The sequence below is a fragment of the Oncorhynchus mykiss genome, chromosome 1 (assembly GCF_057628025.1).
Source record: "Oncorhynchus mykiss isolate SJ-2025 chromosome 1, ASM5762802v1, whole genome shotgun sequence".
Lineage (NCBI taxonomy): Eukaryota > Metazoa > Chordata > Actinopteri > Salmoniformes > Salmonidae > Oncorhynchus > Oncorhynchus mykiss.
This window is the reverse complement of record NC_143022.1, coordinates 82,892,976-82,919,999: the sequence shown is the minus strand read 5'-3', so window position 1 is coordinate 82,919,999 and position 27,024 is coordinate 82,892,976. Positions and strand designations below refer to the sequence as shown.

The 27,024-nt window shown below is 45.7% G+C and overlaps 1 protein-coding gene across 1 annotated transcript in view; it reads left to right on the top strand.

The window, feature by feature from the left end:
- Positions 1 to 25,853, top strand: part of LOC100136270 (zinc transporter 6) — an 80,185-nt gene extending 54,332 nt beyond the window's left edge. The window contains exons 10-15 of the mRNA XM_021613015.3: positions 8,452 to 8,500; positions 12,771 to 12,890; positions 15,623 to 15,725; positions 16,002 to 16,049; positions 17,381 to 17,449; positions 24,688 to 25,853. Of these exons, the coding sequence (XP_021468690.2) occupies positions 8,452 to 8,500; positions 12,771 to 12,890; positions 15,623 to 15,725; positions 16,002 to 16,049; positions 17,381 to 17,449; positions 24,688 to 25,251 (953 nt within the window). The 3' untranslated portion in view covers positions 25,252 to 25,853. The remainder of the gene's footprint in view (positions 1 to 8,451; positions 8,501 to 12,770; positions 12,891 to 15,622; positions 15,726 to 16,001; positions 16,050 to 17,380; positions 17,450 to 24,687) is intronic.
- The last annotated feature ends 1,171 nt before the right edge of the window (positions 25,854 to 27,024 follow it).

Sequence of the window (27,024 nt, the reverse complement as noted above, 5' to 3'; positions counted from 1 at the left end):
GCTGATGGAAGGAGGTTTTCACTCAAAATCTCACGATACATGGCCCCATTCATTCTTTCCTTTACACGGATCAGTCGTCCTGGTCCCTTTGCAGAAAAATAGCCCCAAAGCATGATGTTTCCACCCCCATGCTTCACAGTAGGTATGGTGTTCTTTAGATGCAACTCAGCATTCTTTATCCTCCAAACACGACGAGTTGAGTTTTTACCAACAAGTTATATTTTGGTTTCATCAGACCATATGACATTCTCCCAATCTTCTTCTGGATCATCCAATGCTCTCTAGCAAATTCAGACGGGCCTGGACATGTACTGGCTTAAGCAGGGGGACACGTCTGGCACTGCAGGATTTGAGTCCCTGGCGGCGTAGTGTGTTACTGATGGTAGGCTTTGTTACTTTGGTCCCAGCTCTCTGCAGGTCATTCACTAGGTCCCCCCGTGTGGTTCTGGGATTTTTGCTCACCGTTCTTGTGATCATTTTGACTCCACGGGGTGAGATCTTGCGTGGAGCCCCAGATCGAGGAAGATTATCAGTGGTCTTGTATGTCTTCCATTTCCTAATAATTGCTCCCACAGTTGATTTCTTCAAACCAAGCTGCTTACCTATTGCAGATTTAGCCTTCCCAGCCTGGTGTAGGTCTACAATTTTGTTTCTGGTGTCCTTTGACAGCTATTTGGTCTTGGCCATAGTGGAGTTTGGAGTGTGACTGTTTGAGGTTGTGGACAGGTGTCTTTTATACTGATAACAAGTTCAAACAGGTGCCATTAATACAGGTAACGAGTGGAGGACAGGGGAGCCTCTTAAAGAAGAAGTTACAGGTCTGTGAGAGCCAGAAGTCTTGCTTGTTTCTAGGTGACCAAATACTTATTTTCCACCATAATTTGCAAATAAATTAATAAAGAAATCCTACAATGTGATTTTCTGGATTTTTTTTCTAATTTTGTCATAGTTGAGGTGTACCTATGATGAAAATTACAGGCCTCTCATCTTTTTAAGTGGGAGAACTTGCACAATTGGTGGCTGACTAAATACTTTTTTGCCCCACTGTATACTACATTCATAATTTAAATGCATGGGTTTTATTGGTGTTAAAATACACCAGTTAGGCTATTTTGGACGATCAGGCTGATAGTTGTTTTTGTGTTTATGCGTTTTTCATAACGACAAGTTTGAATGTCGGACAACAATGGAATATTAGTGATGTCACTGTGACAACTGTCTACAGACATGTAGATAGACGTAGTATAAACCAGCCTTTAGTCTTAATCTTTGGTTGAGTACACTGCCATACTCGCTCTGTTAAGCACATGGCCTCATCTGAATCCTTAAAGAGATGGGTGGGGCTAAGGCTTAAGAGGGTCTGAACGATGCTGAATGGGTGTAGCCAAACAGTAGGTGTACCAAAACATTCAAGGGCCATTTTCTCAAAAGTGGGGTGACATGTTAATCAACTTTGAAAGCAGAAATCCTTTCCAATTGTTCCTCAACTGTAGTGTATGATATACAGTGCCTTCGGAAAGTTTACATACCCCTTGACTTTTTCCACATTTTGTTACATTACAACCTTAATCTAATAATTAAATGGAAAAGTACAAAAAAAATCCTCAGAAATCTACACACAACACCCCATAACGACAAAGCAAAAACAGTTTTTTAGAAAAGTTTTGAAATGTATTACAAATAAAAAACAGAAATACCTAATTTACGTAAGTATTCAGACCCTTTGCTATGTCACTCGAAATTGAGCTCAGGTGCATTCTGTTTCCATTGATCGCCCTTGAGATGTTTCTACAACTTGGAGTCCACTTGTGGTAAATTAAATTGATTGGACATGATTTGGAAAGGCGCACACCTGTCTATATAAGGTCCCACAGTTGACAGTGTATGTCAGAGCAAAAATCAAGCCATGAGGTGGAAGGAATTGTCCGTAGAGCTCAGAGACAGGATTGTGTCGAGGCACAGATCTGGGGAAGGGTACCAAAAACATTCTGCAGCATTGAAGGTCCCCAAGAACACAGTGCCTCCCTCATTCTTAAATTGAAGAAGTTTGGAACCACCAAGACTCTTCCTAGAGCTGGCCGCCCGGCCAAACTGAGCAATCAGGGGGAAAGGGCCTTGGTCAGGGAGGTGACTCTGACACCCATCCAACCTGACAGAGCTTGAGAGGATCTGTAGAGAATAATGGGAAAAGCTCCCCAAATACAGGTGTGCCATGCTTGTAGCAACATACCCAAGAAGACTCGAGGCTGTAATCACTGCCAAAGATGCTTCAACAAAGTACTGAGTAAAGGGTCTGAATACAGTACTTACATAAATGTAATATTTCAGGGTTTTTTTTATAGCAAAAATGTCTAAAAACCTGTTTTTGCTTTGTCATTATGGGGTATTATGTGACGATGAGGAGAAAAAAAACATTTAATCAATTTTAATTATTGTACAATTATTGTAAAAATAAATAAAAAAAACACCATTTAATTATTTATTTGTTAATGTAAGATAGAGCCGGTCGGTCACAGATAAACAAATTATCTTAAAATGTAAAAATAAATTATACTTTATTGTATTAATTGGTACGAATAAGAAATATTGTAAAAGGAAGAGCCAATTGGTGGGAATGAAATGGAACAGGTCCCATCCACTAGATTCCTCAGTTTTAATTGATGAAACGGTATCCTGGAAAGATCATATTCAATTTGTCTGCAGCAAAGTGATGAAATCTGTTGGTATAATCAGAAAGATTGGTGATTTGGTTCATTCATCTTGCTTCCTAACTCTAGCTTAATTTACTCATGTCTCATTTACTGTAATATTGTCTGGGTCAGTAATGTTGTGTCTTTGGACTATCATTAAAGTGAAGACTGTTTTATTATCAAATCAATTCTCTGTGTAATTATTACGTGATTAAACTAATAATGTAAACATTAATTAACTAGGAAGTTGGTGCACTACTGGAAAATGTTGAGTTACTATTTCCCGAATTTAACTCTCTTCAGGTACTTTCATACCTTATCGATTATAGTCACTTATTAATATATTATTACCTCATCAGTCATTCTGAATGTCGCAAACTCTTGGCTATCTGCACGAACCCTAGCATAAATGATGAATCGGCGAAATACGAATTGGTTTAATTATTAATTTACTAACTAAATAATCACACAGAATTACATAAACACACACACAGGATAGGTTATGCATTGAGTACTACATAATGCAATGAGAAGTCCCTAGTGGACATAATGCAATGGTCGTTCGATAGAGAAATGTTCTCCAGAATGGATCTTTCAGAGTACCATTTGGTCGTTCGATAGGGAAATGTTCTCCTCTCGTCTTCCTCTCGTCTTCGGTCGAGTTTCCTAGACTATTTTACATATACAGCTGCAGACTGTGAATGTGTAGTCTTTAGTTTTGTAGATTTCTTAACCATTCGTGACGTTTGGACTGCGTCGTTACGTCCTCTGGTCTTTGTAGAGATTTTCTTCTTCTCTGTCGAAAGTTTCAGAGTTCTAGCCATTACGTCCCTCTCAGCTCATGCTGTTGGTCTTGTTGGCCTATTGTAGATTTTGTCAGAAGTGGGTTTTATACACTCTGGGAAAAGGGGGAGTTCCATGACGCTGATGTAATGTCTGTGCTCACGTAGGCATCGCCACTGACTTGGTTAAGACTTTGTATGAAAAACAATTCTCTCATTTAGAAGGCGAACATCATATTACATCTTCTCACAAATAATTTCATATTTAATTCAATATGTTTCCTCACATTTGGATATGAACCTGAGAACTGGGAAATATATACATTCAGAGATAGTTATGTTGTTATAGTGTCCTTCATGAGAACCCCAAACACAGCTGATCTCACAATTGTTCTTCGAGTACCCACGCACCACTCCAACCGCATGGATTTCAGAAATATTGTTTCATTATTCAACCTTTTGATGTTAGAGTTTTGGTGGAAAGAATGTCATTGTTCTAAAGAGTAAATCCTCTCTCAATACTGCATGTCCAGGCAGAGAGTTTCTGCAAGGAATTTCTAGCCGTCATAAAATGGCCAACTTCACCCCTCTTCCCCTCTGCGGGAGAGATTGGGCGCTATAAAGCGGGCCCACTTTAACCTGATCCTTCAGATCTGAACAGGAGATAGTCATGATAGTACATAGGCCTCCTACCTACACAAATTGCTCATCATACAAAAAAAAAAAATGTCAAGACTAGCTGCCGCCTCTAATTAACTGGCTCTATCTGCACCTTTGTTTAAGAAACTCAATATCATGTTTCATCTACAAATACTCATTTTGTCTAAACCCTTCAATGGATTCTTCCAGCTCAATTCTGAAATCCATTTATATAACACAAGACACTGCGATAACCTTTACCCTCTCCACTGTCGCACCTCAGTCTATCAGATACTATACTCTGAAATTCGTATCTTCACATTGCCAAACCTCATCCCTCAATAACTTCAAGCGAAGACTGGGGGTCAGCCTGATGAACCAAACTACTCAGTAATCTCCTCCATACAGCCTAACTCTCACATGCGCGCACACACACACATTTAAACTAATTTTTTTTTGTGGTAACTGATCAATTAATTTATACATTTATAATTAGTAGGTTTTATCTATTTTAACAAACCTTTTTTATTTTTGTACTTATGTACAGCGGTCTAAGGCACTGCATCTCAGTGCAAGAGACGTCACTACAGTCCCTGGTTCAATTCCAGGCTGTATCACATCCGGCCGTGATTTGGAGTCCCATAGGGCGGCGCACAATTGGCCCAGCGTCGTCCAGGTTTGGCCGGGGTAGGCCGTCATTGTAAATAAGAATTTGTTCTTAACTGACTTGCCTAGTTAAATTGAATGTTGTTATTATTTTTGTGGTGTGGTTATCATGTAAGCCCATGGGCTGTCAACCACACCAGCCACACAAAAGTTTTGGGTCACTTAGAAATGTCCTTGTTTTTGAAAGAAAAGCAACTGTTTTGTCCATTTAAAATAACATAAAATTGATCAGAAATACAGTGTAGACATTGTTAACGCTGTAAATGACTATTGTAGCTGGAAACGGCTGATTTAAAAATGGAATGGAATATCTACATTGGCGTACAGAGGCCCATTATCAGCAACCATCACTCCTGTGTTCCAATGGCATGTTGTGTTAGCTAATCCAAGTTGATCATTTTCAAAGGCTAATTGATCATTACTAAACCCTTTTTCAATTATGTTAGCACAGCTGAAAACTGTTCTGATTAAAGAAGCAATAAAACTGGCCTTCTTTATACTAGTTGAGTATCTGGTGCATCAGCATTTGTGAGTTCGATTACAGGCTCAAAATGGCCAGAAACAAAGGACTTTCTTCTGAAACTCTTCAGTCTATTCTTGTTCTGAGAAATGAAGGCTATTCCATGTGAGAAATTGTCAAGAAACTGAAGATCTCGTACAACGATGTGTACTACTCCCTTCACAGAACAGCGCAAACTGGCTCTAACCAGAATAGAAAGAGGAGTGGGAGGCCCCAGTGCACAACCTTCCTACCTTCAGGCTATGCTCAAACCCTACACCCCAACCCAAGCACTCTGTTCTGCTTCCTGTTCTCTTTTGGCCATCCCACCCATATGGGAGGGCAGCTCCCAGTCAGCCCAGTCCAAGCTCTTCACTGTCCTGGCACCCCAATGGTGGAACCAGCTTCCCCCGTAAACTGGGACAGCGGAGTCCCTGCCCATCTTCCGAAAACACCTGGAACCCTACCTTTTTCAAAGAGTAAATAATCCCCCTCTTCACTTGCACTTGACCACCCCACCCACTCCTTCTAGCTCTGAAAGAAGCTTAGACGGGGATTAGACTCTAGGGGGTTAAATAATCCCCCTTCTCACCACAAACCCCCCCCCCCCCTCTAGTTTTGACTTTGCTGACAGCTACTTTATTGCGGAAAAGTGTACTTACTATGCCTGTGGTATGTGGTTGTCTCACCAAGCTATCTTAAGAAGAATGCACTAACTGTAAGTCTCTCTGGATAAGAGTGACTTCTAAATGACTTCAATATCAATGTAGTCATTTAGCAGTCGGTAACAATCAGGGTTAACCTTGTTGCTTCCGCCTATCATTGAAGAACATAATAGGTCATGTCTGCTAGAATATTTTATGAGGGCTATGGGTATTCCATTAATTGGGAGAGTCATTATGAATACATAGTTATAATATACATTACATAGAATGTGTGTTCATGTGGGCTGAGTAAACGTGTAACTGAAAACATACAAAAAAACAAAGTAAAGTACTTCTTGGTACTTTGAGGCACTTTTCCTTTTTAGAGCTTTCAAGCGCCATCTCCTTTCCTCATTTACCAACCGTCTGTGGATTATGACATTGTAGGTAGATTGGAGAAAGACTGCCACTTATGTATTGTGGTCAGTTTGTATTAATTTAATTAAATTCTAGTGGTTGGTGGGGTCTAGTTAGGGAGAGTCGGTCCACCGAGAGACTGAGTGGAGGCCCCACACACACCTCAGAGTTGTGTGTGATGCCCTCCCAGTCACCCCATCCCAACCCCTCAGATAGAGCCCCTCTCCACTCTCGCCAATAACCACCCTTGAATCTTAGCTATAATGAGAAACAAGGAATAGTAATGACTCGACATCCTCTCTTAATCTTTCCAGAACTCTTATTCATTTTACAGCAGGTTTGCAAGTCAAAATAATAAATACAATTATTTTTTTTTTTTTAGATATATATATATATTTTATATATATATATGTTCTATGGATGTGCATATATATATATATATATATACGCACGCACGCACGCACATCCATAGAACAGTTGTTGACATACACTTCATGGCCAAAAGTAAGTGGACACGCCTTAAAATTAGTGTAATCGGCTCTTTCAGCCACACTCATTGCTGACTGGTATATAAGATCGAGCACACCGCCACGCAATCTCCATAGCCTAACATTGGCAGTAGAAATGGCCCGTACTGAAGAGCTCAGTGACTTTCAATGTGGCGCCGTCATAGGATGCCACCTTTCCAACAAGTCAGATTTGCAAACTTCTGCCCTGCTGGAGCTGCCCGGTCAACTGTAAGCGCTGTTATTGTGAAGTGGAAACGTCTCGGAGCAACAACGGCTCAGCCGCGAAGTGATAGGCCACACAAGCTCACAGAACGGGACCGCTGAAGCGTGTAGCGCATAAAAACTGGAAGCAACATCAGCACAATAACTGTTTGTCTGGAGCTTTATGAAATGGGTTTCCATGGCCGAGCAGCCGAACACAAGCCTAGATCATCATGCGTAATGCCTATTGTTGGCTGGAGTGGTGTAAAACTCGCCACCATTGAACTCGGGAGAAGTGGAAACACGTTCTCTGGAGTGATGAATCATGCTTCACCATCTGGTAGTCAAAGTTTGGCGGATGCAAGGAGAACGCTAACTGCCCCAATGCATAGTATAATGTTTGGTGGAGGGGGAGTAATGGTCTTTGGCTGTTTTTCATGGTTCAGGCTAGGAACCTTAATTCCTGTGAATGGAAATCTTAATGCTACCGCATAATATGACATTCTAGACGATTCTGTGCTTCCAACTTTGTGGCAACAGTTTGGGTATGACAATGCCCCAGGTCCATACAGAAATGGTTTGTCGAGGTCGGTTTGGAAGAACTTGACTGGCCTGCACAGAGCCCTGACCTCAACCCCATCAAATACCTTGGGATGATTTGGAACGCCGACTGCGAGCCAGGCCTAATCGCCCCACATCAGTGCCCGACCTCTCTAATGCTCTTGTTGCTGAATGGAAGCAAGTCCCCCGCAGCAATGTTCCAACATCTAGTGGAAAGCCTTCCCAGAAGAGTGGAGGCTGTTATAGCAGGAAAGGGGGGACCAACTCCATATTAATGCCCGTGATTTTGGAATGAGATGTTCAACGAGCAGATCTTCACATACTTTTGGTTATGTAGTGTACATACTATATTTTCCTTCCTGAATTGTCTTTTAGAGTGTAGATTGTATTTGTGGGAGGGGGAAATTATATTGTCTCAATTTATGTTAAGCTGGTCTCGGCCATCACTGGATGTAGCCTTGTGCGTTATTTTCTACTAAGGCTTGTTTCTAGTCTCTTTCACTTATCTACCTAAACCACTAGCCTACATTTCTGTGACATAGACTGAGAGGTTTGCTCTTTAGCCATTTGTGTTTAAACATCCCAGATGGTGGTGGGATGCTCTAAAAGAATATCTGTGCCCTCCTCTGGTCAGTCATCTGTGAGGGTAAGCCATCCTGTGGGGTGGACAGCTCAGAGGACACGCTCCGCTCAAATAGCACTCAGGCTTCTGTTACCGCCGCAACGAAAGACGTATGGGAACAGACTGCAGATAAGGGCTGCTAGAGTGATGCTCTCCGCCTGTGTCTAACTCTTACCCCTGTCGTCTGTCTCTGTCTTCTCTCTCCCCCATCACCCCAACAGCTGCCAGCACCAGTTGGCTCCAGGAGCATGTCGCAGACCTAAGTCGAAGGTAAGATCCCCTTTCAGTGAGTCATCCTGCTGTTTCGATCCTCCTTGTTTTTCCCTTTAGTCCACAAGTGGACAGTTTCCCTCCCAAGAATCCCTCAGGAGATGGATGCACCACAGTGTGTGTGTAATATAACTAGCAGTCTGTCCCAGTTAAATTGAGGTTAAAGGATAAATGAAATATACACAACATGGGGTGTAGTATATTCAGCAAAACTTTACCGAGTGTCTTTGTTAGGGAAAAGTATTGGCTTAATTGATTGAGCTTGGGATGTTTGTAAGGTATGAGAAGCAAGGGCTGGTGTCATGTCATTTCCCATGGATTAAAATTACCCCCTCAGGCCAAACCTACCTGTAGAGGTCAGAGGTGAAACTCTTATCTTCCCTTTCACTTCCACCATATTGTGCTGTGCGCCCTCGCCTTGAGGTTAAGACCTGCTGGATGCTTTCAGTTCCTGCTCCTGGCCGTCACCTCTGGAGACTCTGTGCAGTGAAACTCCTCTCCACCCCTCATACACTATCTTCCAGGATGATGAATCGCCTCACTTGTTTTGTCTAAATAATGAATGTTGGTGGGTTTTGTTTCAGTCCAGTGTTGAGATCATCTTGCACCTTTACAGTCTCTGCTGGTGCCCCGGTATGGAACCTGCCCACTCAGGAAGTGGAAAATCACAAAAGGCTGAGTCATGTTTAGAGTAGGAGGACTCATTTGAAAAAGAACACCCCCCTCCCCCAACCTCCTAATGGGATATGTGAATGAGCTGCTTAAAACCTCTTCAGTCTACCCCCTCCTTTTTCGAACATTCTGTTAAAAATCGCGCAACATTTCAGCGTCCTGCTACTCATGCCAGGAATATAGTATATGCATATGATTAGTATGTGTGGATAGAAAACACTCTGAAGTTTCTAAAACTGGTTAAATCACGGCTGTGACTATAACAGAGCGTGTGTTTCATCAAAAAGCGCAAGAAAAACTGGTCACTGAAAGCTGAAAATAATATTAATGCACCACTTGCATGTATTGTTTAAAGGACACCAAATGAAATAGGACCAAGGATGCAATTCCTACAGCTTCCACACGATGTCGCCATTGTCGTCATTTTCCTGAGAGTTATTTCTTGGTCAAACAAAGGAAAGGGATTCCATTTCTTCCGGTCTCCGACAGGATGTTTTGGAGGAGAGATTTCCGACCATGATTTCAAGACGTGGAGCTATTGAATACACATCGCCCCGTGATCATTTTGATAGATTATAAACGTTTACTAATACCTAAAGTTGGATTACAAAAGTATTTCGAAGTGTTTTGTGAAAGTTTATCGTCGACTTTTTTAATTTTAAAAAATGACGCAGCGTTTTGAAACAATGTTTTTTTCTGAATTACACAGTTTCCATAGATGGCTATTTTGGGTATATATGGACCGATTTAATTGAAAAAAAGACCCAATAGTGATGTTTATGGGGCATATAGGAGTGCCAAGAAAGAAGCTCGTCAAAGGTAATGAATGTTTTATATTTTATTTCTGCTATTTGTGTAGCGCCGGCTACGCTAATTATTTTGTTTACGTCGCCTTCAGGCATTTTGGGGTGTTGCATGCTATCAGATAATAGCTTCTCATGCTTTCGCCGAAAAGCATTTTAAAAATCTGACTTGTTGGCTAGATTCACAACGAGTGTAGCTTTAATTCAATACCCTGTATGTGTGTTTTAATGAACGTTTGAGTTTTTACGAGTACATTTAGCATTTAGCGTAGCGCATTTGCATTTCCAGGTGCCTAGTTGAGACATCTGCGTCTCAGATAGGAGCAACTGGTTGGCGAAACAAGCCGCTACCTTATTGCAAGTCCGGCTATATTTAGCTTTTCTTATGCAGGCGTTCCCTCATGGCTATAATAACCTGAGAATGTTTACAAACATACATGATCCCATAGAATAGACCAGTAGCACTCTATGAAACACAACTAGGCCTAAGTAAGATTGATTCTGTGACTGTGCAGTTGGCCATGACTGAAGTCTCAATCGATTTATAAAACCCCAAATATGATGAAGTTGCTTTCTGACACATTCCCTCCTGAATAGAGAAATATACATACAATCCTACCAGCGGAGGCTGATGGAGGAGCTATAGGAGGATGGGCTCATTATAGTGGCTGGAATGGAATCAATCACCCATTCCAGCCATTTACAATGAGACTGTCCTCTTATAGCTCCTCCCACCAGCCTCATCTGAATCCCACCCACTTCAGATTACCTAGGGAAACAGCACCTATTATATAGAACAGAGTAAAGTTCTGATTGATCTGAGTAGAAGGCACAGTGAACATGATTTCCCGGATGACTTTTACTCATCGTTTTATTATCTGCCATAATTGTGTCATGTATGTCTGTGGACCACACTAGCCTTTCTGGTGTTTGGTGGGTAGACATTATATAACCCTTGGAGCTAGTCCATGGTGTACTATTATTTGGGCAACTCCGTTTAGTCTGTATTTATAGTCAACATACATCATATCAAGTGTTTGTTTGTCTCACCATAATCCCACAATTTCTGTCTCCAGTGGGTAGGATTAAACAAACTCTGGAACAAAGCTCCCTCTATCCACAGTGTTCTCTCTCCTTCTGTCTCCCTCCTACTCTCTCTCTCTCTTTCCTTCCTACTCTCTCTCTAGGCAGTGCCGTCCGCACAGACTGTGCAGACAGGCGGCCAGGGAATCACACGACCGTTTCCCAAATACTCAAATTATATAATTGCAGCGGGGAGATAAAGAGATTATTGGGATTGTAAATCCTGCTTCCCGCTCACCCATCACCCCCCCCCCCCCCCCCCCCAAAAAAAAATGTTGGCTTCAAATTGAGTGACCGGAGGTCAAGCTTCTTTATGTTAATGCTTTTTCTTTAAAAAAGTATGCCTATTGTGTCCTTGTTAGACATCAGAGGACTAGTATCCTTGCATGTCTTCTATGAGGTTGACGTTGGACAGTGATGCAGTTTAAACACAGTATATAGAATTCATCTTCTCAGTATTTATCTAATCATGATCTATTCCAAATAATGATATGCCAAAATCTGTGTACATCGCTTCAAATAGAAAACGGGGATAAATGGGAGTTCTCGATGTCGCGCAGGCCAAATGGGAGTGCTCGGCGTCGCACTGGCCAAATGGGAGTGCTCGGCGTCGCGCTGGCCAAATGGGAGTGCTCGGCGTCGCGCTGGCCAAATGGGAGTGCTCGGCGTCGCGCTGGCCAAATGGGAGTGCTCGGCGTCGCGCTGGCCAAATGTGAATTAACTCGTTTCCCTCTACTGATGCTGATGAGTATGCTGTATGGTCTCAGACACAGCACCCCTCTGTCTGAGCAGGCCGTCACTTCCTATCATATAATCACGCCTACTCCGACAGGCTACACCTCCTAATGCACTGAATTAACATTTCTGAATAAACACACATGACTGATCTGTAAACCATGCGCACTGTCTCATCTCAAAACAGCTGTAAGAGGGGGTTCCATTCACTATAGGGATTTGTTGTTGTTTTTTATTGGGAAATGAGAGCAATGTATTTCTTTCAGTCACATGCTGAAAAGCAACACACATGAATGTTTAATGCCCATTTATATGACAATGACATTATGAAAGCAAAACATTTGAATTAGATCAGAAATTGGTAATTTATGAACACAGTGCAGCACATTCCAAACAGAAAATGTCATATCTGATCCAAAAACACAGAACGAATGCAGCCACCTGTCTGTAAAATAATACATAGACGAGTCCCAAGAATATATCTAAAAAATGTATCTTCTCAGTATTTAACTAATCAGGATTTATAAAAAAAAAAATGCTTTGCCAAAACCTGTGTACATCACTTCAAATAGAAAACTGGGCTAAATGTGAGTGCTGGATGTCACACTGGATAAATGTGAGTGCTGGATGTCACACTGGATAAATGTGAGTGCTGGATGTCACACTGGATAAATGTGAGTGCTGGATGTCACACTGGATAAATGTGAGTGCTGGATGTGAGTGCTGGATGTATATCACACATTTTTGGAAGATTACAATCACTTAGTCTCAGCAATATTAATGTTTTCACTTTTAAGATGGATATGTATATTACAGGTGCTCCCTGTCCTGGAATGTTTGTGTGATTTCTTCAGTTACCCTTTAGTAATATGTGTTGTCAAAGTAACTCTAACCAGTTTAGACACTTTTTATGCATTTGGAGCAAAACGGAAGGGTTGACTGGCTTTGTATTGTAATCTTATTTTGTATGTTTTCAGTTTGTGTGGGATTATCCCTGGCCTCAGCAGTGTCCTCCTGCCTCGAATGAATCCATTTGTCTTAATCAACGTGGCCGGAGCTCTCTCACTCAGCATCACCTACATGCTCATAGAGATCAAGTAAGTCCACCCCTCCGACACAGTGTAATGACATTAGTTAGTGGATTCGGGATAAGTTATAAATCGAGACTGGGTATGACGAAGAATGTGTACTCTGAATAATGTGTTCTCACAAAGCCTTTGTCTGCCTGCTGTGTGTGTGACCTCCTCCTGTTATCAACCTCCATGAAAACTCCTGACATGCAGTGCCTTCAGAAAGTATTCACACCCCTGGATTTTTTCCACATTTTGTCATGTTACTACAGCTTCAATTTTAAAATGGATTGAAATTTTGTGTCACTGGCCTATACACAATACCTGTTGAGTCTATAGGGGCGCTATTTCATTATTGGATAAAAAACGTTCCCGTTTTATGCGCAATATTTTGTCACAAAAAGATACTTGACTATGGATATAATTGACAGCTTTGGAAAGAAAACACTCTGAAGTTTCAGAATCTGCAAAGATATTGTATGTGAGTGCCCCAGAACTCATTCTACAGGCGAAACCAAGATGAAACGTCAAACAGGAAATGAGCAGAATTTCTGAAGCTCTGTTTTCTAATGTCTCCTTATATGGCTGTGAATGCGACAGGAATAAGCTTAGACCTTCTGCCGTTTCCCCAAGATGTCGGCAGCATTGTGACGTATTTGTAGGCATATCATTGGAAGATTGACCATAAGAGACTACATTTTCCAAGTGTCCGCCTGGTGTCCTGCGTCGAAATTGATGCGCAACGCCAGAAGCAAGTATTTTTCCATTTGATAGAGAGGAGAAACCAGGCTTCCACGAACAATATATCATCGAAGAGATATGTGAAAAACACCTTGAGGATTGATTCTAAACAACGTTTGCCATGTTTTCAGTCGATATTATGGAGTTAATTTGGAAAAAAGTTCGCGTTTTGAGGACTGAATTTTCGTTTTTTTTTGGTAGCCAAATGTGATGTACAAAACGGAGCTATTTCTAATACACAAAGAATCTTTTTGGAAAAACTGAGCATTTGCTATCTAACTGAGAGTCTCCTCATTGAAAACATCCGAAGTTCTTCAACGGTAAATTATTTTATTTGAAGGCTTTTCTGGTTTTTGTTGAAATGTTGCCTGCTGGATGCTAATGCTAACGCTAAATGCTACGCTAGCTAGCTACTGTTACACAAATGATTGTTTTCCTATGGTTGAGAAGCATATTTTGAAAATCTGAGATGACAGTGTTGTTTACAAAAGGCTAAGCTTGAGAGATGGCATATTTATTTAATTTCATTTGCGATTTTCATGAATAGTTAACGTTGCGTTATGGTAATGAGCTTGAGTCTGTATTCACGATCCCGGATCCGGGATGGGGAGATCAGAGAGGTTATTAATGTCAGTGTTTTTAAAAATGTTTACAAATTAAATCAAAATGAAAAGCTGAAATGTCTTGAGTCAACCACTTTATGGCAAGTCTACTGTAAATAAGTTCAGGAGTAAAAATGTGCTTAACAAGTCACAATAAGTTGCATGGACTCACTCTGTGTTTAAGTGTTTAACAATTTATGACTACCTCATCTCTGTACCCCACATATTCAATTACCTGTAAGGTCGCTCAGTCAATCAGTGAATTTCAAACACCGATTCCACCACAACAACCAGGGAGGTTTTCCAATGCCTCTCAAAAAAGACCACCTATTGGTAGATGGGTTAAAAAAAATAAAAAAGCAGACATTGAATATCCCTTCGAGCATGTTGAAGTTATTAATTATAGTTTGGATTACAAAGATACAGGCATCCTTCCTAACTCAGTTGCCAGAGAGGAAGGACACTTCTCAGGGATTTCACCATGAGGCCAAAGGTGACTATAAAACAGAGTTTAATGGCTGTGATGGGAGAACTGAGGATGGATCAACAACATTGTAGTTACTCCACAAAACTAACCTAAATGACAGTGAAAAGGAAGTCTGTATTGAATAAAAATATTCCAAAATATGCATCCTGTTTGCAATAAGGCACTAAAGTAAAACTGCAAAAAATGTGGCAAAGAAATTACATTTATGTCCTGAATATTATATTATATTATGTTTGGGGTAAAGCCAACACATCACTGAGTACCACTCTTCATATTTTCAAGCATAGTGGTGGCTGCATCATGATATGGGCTTGTCATCTGCAAAAACAAGGGATTTTTTAGGAAACAAAGAAACAGAATAAAGCTAAGCACAGGCAAAATCCAGAGGAAAACCTGGTTCTGTCTGCTTTCTAACAGACACTGGGAGACAAATTCACCTTTCACCAGGACAATAGCCTAAAACACAAGACCAAATACTGGAGTTGCTTACCAAGACGACATTGAATGTTCCTGAGTGGCCTAACTACAGTTTTGACTTAAATCATCTTGAAAATCTATGGCAAGACTTGAAAATGGCTGACTACCAATGATCAACAACCAATTTGACAGAATGTTCATATATTGTACATCCAGGTGTGCAAAGCTCTTACTCACAGCTGTAATCACTGCCAAAGGTGATTCTAACATGTATTGACTCAGAGGTGTGAATAGATGTGTAAATTAGATATTTCTGTGTTTCATTTTCAATACATTTGAACAAATTTCAAAAAATATATTTCCACTTTGTCATTATAGGGGTATTGTGTGTAGTATTGTGTGTAGATAGGTGAGAAACAACAAAATGTGGAATAAGTTAAGGAGTATAAATACTTTCTGAAGGCACTGCAAATCGTGTATGTGCTCCTAACTTTATAACTCTCTGACTGCAGTAATTACAATGCTGTGGACACAGCCTCGGCGGTGGCCATTGGCCTCATGATCTTTGGCACCATGTATCCTATGAGCGTGTACAGCGGGAAGGTGCTCCTTCAGGTAGGCTATCCAAACAGGTCCACAGTCTAAACTGGACTGGATTGTTGAATTCTCTTTAGAACGTGACGTGGATCAGACAACCATACTGTAACTCAATACTTATCTCTTGGAATGATTGTGAGATATGTTCGGTCCAAATTCTGTTTGGCTCGCTCTGTTTGTTGTAAGAGAGTATGTTCTTTGATGGAACTTAACTCAGTAACTAATTGACTTATTGGACTTTGTGCTGTGTTTTGATGTGACTCAAATCTGTTTGCGTTGTGCTCTCCTCTTTAGACCACTCCATCCCATGTCATCGGTCAGCTTGACAAATTGCTCAGAGAGGTAAGACTTAGAACACTCATATGGGTTGAGTAACATCTGCTTTCATTTACAGTTGTGTGGGAATACAACATAAATTGTCATTTTAATCACGAGGATGGTCAGTCCTTGCATATATCGCTCTGTCTACAAATCTGAGTGGTTACACTTCTCCAGCACCATCCCTCAGGTATTTTTCAAAACGTGTGGGGATGGTGAATGCTTTGTTTTTTTTCCAGTTCAAGATTGTCCCTTAGAAACGGGATAGGAGGTCAAATGAGGACAACCCTAGTGAAGTAATCCTAATTATAACAACATAACAAGGTTAATGGAATGTTCATATAATGCTACAGCTAGACATGAAATACATGTTAATAATAAGACATGTGAGATGGAATACATATAAACTTTTTACATAATACAGGGATATTTACACAGTGATCAAACAGTTTACAGAAAACAGGTTATTTCCTCATTAAAAGAGCAATCTGCTGTTTCATCCATTTAATTTTTTTTTTTTTTTTTTTTATAAATTAATGATATGTACCCATTTGATTCTTGAATATAACCTCATGAGCTTAGTTCAACTGTCGTACCCAATCAGAACCCAAATTATTCGCTTGTTTTACTCCAATGTTTGTAAAGAAAGTAAATGTAAATAAACACTTTGTAGCCTCAACATGGTTAAAACTATGACTTTGATATCATGGATGGTCAGTGCTTGAATCTATAGCTCTGTCTATGAATTTCAGAGGGGTTACATTTCTCCAGCTCCGTCCCTCAGCTTTTTATCATGCAGTGCCGGGGTTTACACTTCATTATTCTTTCAACTGTCCTTTTTAAGGCTTTACTCAACGGAATTACTTTTTAAAAAAAATCTGTTTTCCCTATGGTTGCGGAAGGCAAAGTGGGTAGCCAATGGGGACTTCTCATCTTTACTCCTAATGACACTCAGTGATGTGTTTGCAGAGGGTTGTCCTCATTGACCTCTTTTCTATTACTATAGGTCAAGCCCGTCCTATTGGTTTCACTGCCTAAAGACAGCAAAACATTTTACATGTACCACATGCATTGTAGCCAATTTTAGTCTCGGTGTTGTGTTTTTCGCAGTGTGCAACAACTTACAATGATTCCCTACCGCCTTTGGGATCCTATTGTTGGGATCCTATCCTGATTGGGATCCCATCCATGTTCTAAATAGATCTACTTATAGTTTTTCCAAACCATGCCAGTTGACTGGGGCTGGTTACACGGTCAACTGGTCCCTACAACCGTTGATAGGAAGATGTCAGTCTCTGCCCTCATGGCCTCTCTCCCACTGTACATGTGTAAAACTGTACGTTCTCCCCCATCAGGTCTCCACTCTGGAGGGGGTCCTGGAGGTCCGTAACGAGCACTTCTGGACGGTTGGCTTTGGCTCTCTGGTACGTCATCATGGTTTTGTCACTGTTGTCCTCATTGTACCCAGCAGACTCCCAGTGCTATGCACCACGCTCTGTTTCCTCTGCCGGCTCCCCCCACCAGATGCCAGGAACACAAAGAGAATGCCACTCACCCTCATCATTTAGTTTAGTGGCCCCCTTGTTGTTTATGAACAATTGGCAAGGATTTGCTCACTCAAATGAAAATGGGACAAGTTTCTCATGCGTTGCAATTTCTCTGTTGATTTAAGACTTTTAACTGCCTCCAACTTGTTTTTGACTGACAGGAATGCATTGCTTATTTCTAAATGATAGGGTTAGGGTGATATGATCATGTACTAGATTGCCTTACACAAGCATAGTCCCATGTATTCCTTTGTGTCCAAGAAGCATGCTGTGGATATCAAAGGTCAGATGCCAGTTTAATTAAACAGTCCTGTGTCGGTGAGGGGAAATTTCTGAGCACAGAGCCTCTCGTCTCCTGCCTCCAGGAGGCCATGTTATTTAATTCCAATTGTAAAGACTGAGTAGTCACACAAAAAGACAGAAGTCACATCACACTTCAATACAGGGTATATAGCATAAGGACATAAATGGTAAATAGCATAAAGACAGAAATGGTATATAGCATAAAGACAGATGGTATATCGCATAAAGACAGATGGTATATAGCATAGAGACAGATGGTATATCACACAAAGACAGACATTTAGTCATTCTGGTTTCATTGAAACGCCTGAGATGTGAATTATTCAGTCTGTGGCTCTAAAAATGTTGCTTCACGTAAGAATGAATTAGGGAATTAAATACAGATTCTGTCTGGTCTGCTGCGATGTTAAATCTCATTCAATGAAATAACACATATTTGCACTCTGCCTAAAAGCAGCGTAATATAATGGTAACATTATGCAATAACAGCATCACTTCTGTCATATAGATAAAAAGGCCAGCTTCTTGGCTGTGCTAATTGCTGTGTGGACTAAGTTTATCCAGTAGTGTTGCTGCTGTGCCCAGTTGACACACTGTTCTCGCCAGACTGTATACCCTAGGGTACTGCCAGTAGAGTGGGAGGGAACTCGATGGGGGGAAGGAGGGAACTCGAGGGGGGAGGGAGGGAACTAGAGGGATGGCTGGCGGGAGGGATGGAACTAGAGGGATGGAAGGAGGGAACTAGGAGGAAGCGAGATGACTAGAGGGAGGGAGGGAGCTGTGTGGACTAAGTTTATCCAGTGGTGTTGCTGCAGTGCCCAGTTGCCACACTGTTCTCACCAGACTGTATACCCTAGGGTACTGCCAGTAGAGGGAGGGAGACAACTGGAGGGTGGAAGGGAGACAACTGGAGGGTGGAAGGGAGACAACTGGAGGGTGGAAGGGAGACAACTGGAGGGAGGGAGGGAGGGAGGGAGGAAACTAGAGAGGGATCAGGGAGAGAGGGAAGTAGAGGGGGAGGGGGGGAGAGAAGTAGAGGCAGGGAGGGAGGGAGGGAGGGAGGGAGGGAGGGAGGAAACTAGAGAGGGATCAGGGAGAGAGGGAAGTAGAGGGGGAGGGGGGGAGAGAAGTAGAGGCGGGGGGAGAGAAGTAGAGGCAGGGAGAGAAGTAGAGGGAGGGAGGGAGAGAAGTGGAGGGAGGGAGAGAAGTAGAGGGGGGGAGGGAGAGAAGTAGAGGGAGGGAGGGAGAGAAGTAGAAGGAGGGAGGGAGAGAAGTAGAGGGAGGGAGGGAGAGAGAAGTAGAGGTGGGAGGGAGGGAGAGAAGTAGATGGAGGGAGTGAGGGAACTAGAGGGAGCGAGAGGGAGGGAGGGAGACAACTATTATGGGCACGGGAGGGAGACAACTAGAGGTAAGGGAGGGAGGGAGGGAGAGAACTAGAGGGAGGAGGGAGGGGGGGAAGTAGAGGGAGAGACAACTAGAGGGAGGGAGGGAGTGAGAGAACTAGAGGGAGCAGGAGGGAGACAACTAGAGGGAGGGAGGAAACTGGAGGGGGGGCGAACTGGAGGGATGGAGCGAGGCAGAGAACTGGAGGGAGGGTACTGGAGGAAAGGATGGAGGGAGCGAGGCAGTGAATTAGAGGGAGGGAGGGAGCGAGAGAATTGGAGGGAGCGAGGCAAAGAACTAGGGGGAGCAAGAGAACTGTAGAGAGGGAGGCAGAGAACTGTAGAGAGGGAGGCAGAGAACTGTAGAGAGGGAGGCAGAGAACTGTAGGGAGGGAGGCAGAGAACTGTAGGGAGGGAGGCAGAGAACTGTAGGGAGGGAGGCAGAGAACTGTAGGGAGGGAGGCAGAGAACTGTAGGGAGGGAGGCAGAGGGAGGGAGCGAACTGGAGGGGGGGGCGAACTGGAAGGGTGGAGCGAGGCAGAGAACTGGAGGGAGGGAGGGTACTGGAGGAAGGATGGAGGGAGGGAGGCAGAGAACTGGAGGGAGGGAGGCAGAGAACTGGAGGGAGGGAGCGAGGCAAATAACTGGGGGAGCAAGAGAACTGTAGGGAGGGAGCCAGAGAACTGTAGGGAGGGAGGCAGCAAACTGGAGGGATGGAGAGAGTGAACTGGAGGGGTTGGTGGGAGGGAGGGAACTAGGCGGGAGGGATGGAGCGAACTGGAGAGGGGGCAGGAGGGAGGGAGTGAACTGGAGGGAAGGAGCGAGCGAGGCAGCAAACTGGAGGGAGGGAGCGAGAGAACTGGACGGAGCAAGGGAGCGAACTGAGGGAAGGGAGGGAGGGAACTGGTGGGAAGGGAGGGAGGGAGCAAGGCAGAGAACTGGAGGGAGGGAGCGAGATCTTGTGGGAGGAAGCGAACTGGAGGGAGGGAGCGAGAGAGGGAACTGGAGAGAGGGCGGGAGGGAGACAACTATTAGGGGGCGCGGGAGGGAGACAACTTGAGGTAAGGGGGGAGAGGGATGAGGGAGGGGGCGAGGGAGGGAGGGAGAGAACTAGAGGGAGCAGGAGGGAGACAACTAGAGGGAGGGAGGGACCTTGGCGGGAGGGATGGAGCGAACTGGAGGTGGGGGGCGAACTGGAGCGATGGAGCGAGGCAGAGAACTGGAGGGAGGGTACTGGAGGGGTTGGTGGGAGGGAGGGAACTAGGCGGGAGGGATGGAGCGAACTGGAGAGGGGGCGGGAGGGAGGGAGTGAACTGGAGGGAAGGAGCGAGCGAGGCAGCAAACTGGAGGGAGGGAGCGAGAGAACTGGACGGAGCAAGGGAGGGAACTGGTGGGAGGGAGGGAACTGGTGGGAGGGAGGGAACTGGTGGGAGGGGAGGGAGGGAGCGAGGCAGAGAACTGGAGGGAGGGAGCGAGAACTTGTGGGAGGAAGCGAACTGGAGGTAGGGAGCGAGCGAGAGAACTGGAGGAAGCGAACTGAGGGAAGGGAGGGAGAGCTGGTGGGAGGGAGGGAACTGGTGGGAAGGGAGGGAGGGAGCGAGGCAGAGAACTGGAGGGAGGGAGCGAGATCTTGTGGGAGGAAGCGAACTGGAGGGAGGGAGAGAGAGAGGGAACTGGAGAGAGGGCAGGAGGGAGACAACTATTAGGGGGCGCGGGAGGGAGACAACTAGAGGTAAGTGGGAGAGGGATGAGGGAGGGAGCGAGGGAGGGAGGGAGAGAACTAGAGGGAGCAGGAGGGAGACAACTAGAGGGAGGGAGGGACCTTGGCGGGAGGGATGGAGCGAACTGGAGGTGGGGGGCGAACTGGAGCGATGGAGCGAGGCAGAGAACTGGAGGGAGGGTACTGGAGGGAGGGAGGGTACTGGAGGAAGGATGGAGGGAGCGAGGCAGAGAACTGGAGGGAGTGAACGAGAGAACTGGAGGGAGCGAACTGAGGGGAGGGGAGGAGAGCTGGTGGGAGGGGAGGGAGGGAGCGAGGCAGAGAACTGGAGTGAGGGAGCGAGAACTTGTGGGAGGAAGCGAACTGGAGGGAGCGAACTGAGGGAAGGGAGGGAGAGCTGGTGGGAGGGAGGGAACTGGTGGGAAGGGAGGGAGGGAGCGAGGCAGAGAACTGGAGGGAGGGAGCGAGATCTTGTGGGAGGAAGCGAACTGGAGGGAGGGAGAGAGGGAACTGGAGAGAGGGCGGGAGGGAGACAACTATTAGGGGCGCGGGAGGGAGACAACTAGAGGTAAGGGAGGGGGGAAAGGGATGAGGAAGGGAGGGAAGTGGAGGGGGAGAACTAGAGGGAGGGAGAGAACTAGAGGGAGGGAGGGACCTTGGTGAGAGGGATGGAGCGATGGAGCGAGGCAGAGAACTGGAGGGAGGGAGGGTACTGGAGGAATGATGGAGGGAGCGAGGCAGAGAACTGGAGGGAGTGAGCGAGCGAACTGAGGGGAGGGGAGGAGAGCTGGTGGAAGGGGAGGGAAGGAGCGAGGCAGAGAACTGGAGGGAGGGAGCGAGAACTTGTGGGAGGAAGCAAACTGTAGGGAGGGAGGGAGGGAACTGGGTTGAGGGAGGGAGGGAGGGAACTGGGGTGAGGGAGGGAGGGAACTGGAGGGGGGAGCAAGAGAACTAGAGGGAGCAGCGAGAACTTGTAGGAGAGAGGGAACTGGAGAGAGGGCGGGAGGGAACTGGAGAGAGGGCGGGAGGGAACTGGGTGGGAGGGATGGAGCGAACTGGAGAGAGAGAGGGAGGGAGGGAAGGAGGGAGCAAGACAGAACTGGTGGGAGGGATGCGAGGCAGAGAACTGGTGGGAGGGAGATGAGAACTGGAGGGAGCGAACTGAGGGGAGGGGAGGGGAGGAGAGCTGGTGGGAGGGGAGGGAGGGAGGGAGCGAGGCAGAGAACTGGAGGGAGGGAGCGAGAACTTGTGGGAGGAAGCAAACTGTAGGGAGGGAGGGAACTGGGGTGAGGGAGGGAGGGAACTGGGGTGAGGGAGGGAGGGAGGGAACTGGAGGGGGAGTGAGAGAACTAGAGGGAGCAGCGAGAACTTGTAGGAGAGAGGGAACTGGAGAGAGGGCGGGAGGGAACTGGAGAGAGGGCGGGAGGGAACTGGGTGGGAGGGATGGAGCGAACTGGAGAGAGGGAGGGAGGGAGGCAGAGAACTGGAGGGAAGGAGGGAGCAAGACAGAGAACTGGTGGGAGAGATGCGAGGCAGAGAACTGGTGGGAGGGAGATGAGAACTGGAGGGGGGGAGGGAACTGGGGTGAGGGAGGGAGGGAACTGGGGTGAGGGAGCGAGGCAGCGAACTGGAGGAAGGGATGGGGGAAGGGAGAGAACTTTAGGGAGGGATGGAGAGGGAACTGGAGAGGGGGGGAACTGGAAGGGAAGGAACTAGAGGGATGGAGGGAACTGGGCGGGAGGGATGGAGTGAACTGGAAAGATGGCTGGAGGGAGGGAGGGAGCAAACTAGAGCGAGGGAGGGAACTGTAGAGAGGGAGGCAGAGAACTGGAGGGAGGGAGTGAAGCAGAGAACTGTAGGGAGGCAGAGAACTGGAGGGAGTGAGCGAACTGGTGGGAGGGAGGGATGTAGTGAACTGGTGGGAGGGAGGGAGAGAACTGGTAGGAGGGAGGGAGGGAGTGAGTCAACTTGTGGGAGGCAGAGATCTGGAGGGAGGCAAAGAACTGGTAGGAGGGAGGGATCGATAGAACTGGAGGGAGGGAACTGGGCGAGAGGGAGGGACCTGGAGAGAGGAAGTGAGGGAGGCAGAGAACTGGAGGGAGGGAGCGAGAGAACTGGAGGGAGGGAGCGAGGGAACTGGAGAGAGGGAGGGCGGGAACTGGGATGAGGGAGGGAGGGAACTGGGTGATGGAGGGAGGGAACTGGGGTGAGGGAGGGAGGGAGGGAGCTGTGGTGAGGGAGGGAGGGAACTGGGGTGAGGCAGAGAACTGGAGGGAGGCAGAGTGCGAACAGGAGGGAGGGAGGCAGAGTGCGAACAGGAGGGAGGGAGGCAGAGTGCGAACAGGAGGGAGGGAGGCAGAGTGCGAACAGGAGGGAGGGAGGCAGAGTGCGAACAGGAGGGAGGGAGGCAGAGTGCGAACAGGAGGGAGGGAGGCAGAGTGCGAACAGGAGGGAGGGAGGCAGAGTGCGAACAGGAGGGAGGGAGGCAGAGTGCGAACAGGAGGGAGGGAGGCAGAGTGCGAACAGGAGGGAGGGAGGCAGAGTGCGAACTGGAGGGAGGGAGGCAGAGTGCGAACTGGAGGGAGGGAGGCAGAGTGCGAACTGGAGGGAGGGAGGCAGAGTGCGATCTGGAGGGAGGGAGGCAGAGTGGGAACTGGAGGGAGGGAGGCAGAGTGGGAACTGGAGGGAGGGAGGCAGAGTGCGAACTGGAGGGAGGGAGGCAGAGTGCGAACTGGAGGGAGGGAGGCAGAGTGCGAACTGGAGCGAGGGAGGCAGAGTGCGAACTGGAGGGAGGGAGGCAGAGTGCGAACTGGAGGGAGGGAGGCAGAGTGCGAACTGGAGCGAGGGAGGCAGAGTGCGAACTGGAGCGAGGGAGGCAGAGAGCGAACTGGAGCGAGGGAGGCAGAGAGCGAACTGGAGCGAGGGAGGCAGAGTGCGAACTGGAGGGAGGGAGGCAGAGAGCGAACTGGAGCGAGGGAGTGAACTGGAGGGAGGGATAGGGCGACCTGGAGGGAGGGATAGAGCGAACTGGAGGGTGCGACCTGGAGGGAGGGATAGAGCGACCTGGAGGGAGGGATAGAGCGACCTGGAGGGAGGGATAGAGCGAACTGGAGGGAGGTAGAGAACTAGAGGGAGGGATAGAGCGACCTGGAGGGAGGGATAGAGCGACCTGGAGGGAGGGATAGAGCGACCTGGAGGGAGGGATAGAGCGACCTGGAGGGAGGGATAGAGGGAATGGAGGGAGGGATAGAGGAAATGGAGGGATAGAGTGAGCGAACTGGAGGGAGGGATAGAGTGAGTGAACTGGAGGGAGGGATAGGGCGACCTGGAGGGAGGGATAGGGGGAATGGAGGGAGGGATAGAGGGAATGGAGGGAGGGATAGAGGGAATGGATGGAGGGATAGAGTGAGCGAACTGGAGGGAGGGATAGAGGGAATGGAGGGAGGGATAGAGGGAATGGAGGCAGGAATAGAGGGAATGGAGGGAGGGATAGAGGGAATGGAGGGAGGGATAGAGTGAGCGAACTGGAGGGAGGGATAGAGTGAGTGAACTGGAGGGAGGGATAGAGTGAGTGAACTGGAGGGAGGGATAGAGTGAGAGAACTGGAGGGAGGGAGAGAACTGGAGGGAGGGAGAGGGAGGAAGGACGTAGAGTAAACAAAGTTTAAAGTCTCTTTAACTCCTTGTCTCCTCCACCGGATTTGTGTACAGGCTGGCTCCGTCCATGTCAGAATACGCCGGGATGCCAACGAGCAGATGGTGCTGGCCCATGTGACCAACCGCCTCTTCACCCTCGTGTCCACGCTGACGGTTCAGATTTTCAAGGATGACTGGATCCGGCCTTCCCTCATGGCCGAGGCGCTCCCAGCCAGCACACTCAGACCCTCTGACTACGGGGGCCTGTCTAGCTTTGTCCCCCCTCCCCCCAAACCCTCGGAGGACATTAATCGTCTCACCTCCACCCCGTTTAAACCCAGCAGCCCGCCGCCAGAGTTCTCCTTCAACACCCCTGGGAGGCATGTCCACCCTGTGGTGCTCCCCAACACCCAGCCTCAAAGGCCTTACGGCATGGGCCTCAGCTACGGAGCCTCCCCCTACACCAGCATGCTCAACCAGGACCTAGCCCGGCCGGGGATGGGGATAGGGATAGGGATGAACCTGGGAATGGGTGCAGGGATGCCTTCGTCACAAGGTTTCAGAACTGCCTTAGGTGCAGCGCCACAGCGATTTGGAAGCATCCCTGTCCCATCACAGTACAGCCAGTACAGACCCTGATGTTTAGAACATGAGGTATAGAAGTGGGATATTAGAGAGAAAATATTATGGTATTTATTTTTGATGGAACCAGGACATCCATTCTGACCATAGGTTGATTTTCTATCTTTGTATATTTTTTGTATTATTCTTCGAAAAGCTAATGAGTTGGAAATGAACTGTAGGCCTGTGTTCTTTCTTTGTATACCAGTTCAAATGAAAAGTTATTCTGTTTGAGAATTGTGGAAGAGCTCTATTGCTTTTGTACCATAAATGTGTGCGTTAAACCATGAATTCACTTTCGTGCTCTTAGGACTTCAGTATTTGATTCAGTAACTGTTATTCCCTTGGTTGATGGCCATCACAAGATGGGAGTGATATTTTTAGGTAGAAAAAGTGACCTAATGAAGGGAAAATACATAATGGGGCAATACATACTCATGTTTTGCCCCATTATCTTCTGTATTAGAAGCATCACTTTGATACACTATAATGATTCCTGATGCTAACCTCATTGTGATGTATGTATTATACCTTCTACTATTTTATGGAAACAAATACGTACTGTATCATTTTCCAGTTCAGTATAGTCTACAATAAATTAAATGCAAACTCATGTAAAATCACTGTAATTGCCCTATTGTTTGTCACATATTTGAACTTTCCAGGTCATGTCTATGTTCGTTGAAAGACTCCAATGAGTTTGGTGACTCAGTGGGATGAGAATTGTCAGCTGTCTGCATTTTTAAAAATGCAGTTAGGCCTACTTTAATGTTCCAACATAATATTCCAATCGAAGCTTTAAGATTAAAAAACACTTTCCATGGGCTACCTGTTGAGATGTTGAGGGTGAATGGTGAAGAGTATCATAAATAAAATTGAAGCATATAGGAGATGATTGTCTGGCATGTAATAAACACATTCCTCTTGAATTTGTTTTTCTTTTTGAGTTTTGTTTTAATTTCATGTTTACAGTCTTTCATACAATGGTGTGTTTGGAACATTTGTACATTTTCATTTTGCGTTTGGCTAAATAAAATTAGCCTTGCGAAGTCGCCAGCTTACTGCATGTATAGCGCAGCGTAAAACAGTCTGGTATTTAACTCTTTTTTTTTTAAGCACATCACAATAACCAAAAAAGAGGGGCTATACAAGGGCATGTAGGGAAATATGATATTCAGTCTAAAACTGGAACATGTTCCCTATGTACTTAATATATGACTCATATCAGTTAGCCCAAATTATAGTCTCATGGATGGGCAACATCAGAAGGTTATTTTCTTGTTCATTTTCTCATGTTTTAAACATGCTCTCTTTAGAGCTTGTTTCCTGTCGCACCAATGTGTCACCGTGGCATTTGTAGTTCTTTATGACAGCCATTTTAGCAGCTAATTGGCGTTACATTTTGGGGGCGTAAGGACAGGCGAATATATAAAAGTAATCTTGTCCTTCAGAGATTTCCACAGTTATCAAAACGTCCAGCCAGGGTAAGTCTATACAAAACAGACCTCTTTTTTAAAGTGTTTCTAAAATCCCCTATGGGAAAAATGAATGGTGGAAAACAATTGGAACCAGTTCCTTGTTTGATCACTAGGTGTTATGGGTATTATGACTTATACTGTGGTAATCCATTGCACAGATAAATTACCAATGGTAAAGAAAGACTTCTCTGAGTCTATATTCTATAGTGAACGTGAAGAAGCTGTAGGCACATTTGGGCTATTCAACTTTGTGTCATTAGGCTAAACCCAAAGGTTTCTTTGTGAAAGGTAAGACATCCATAGTAAATTCCAT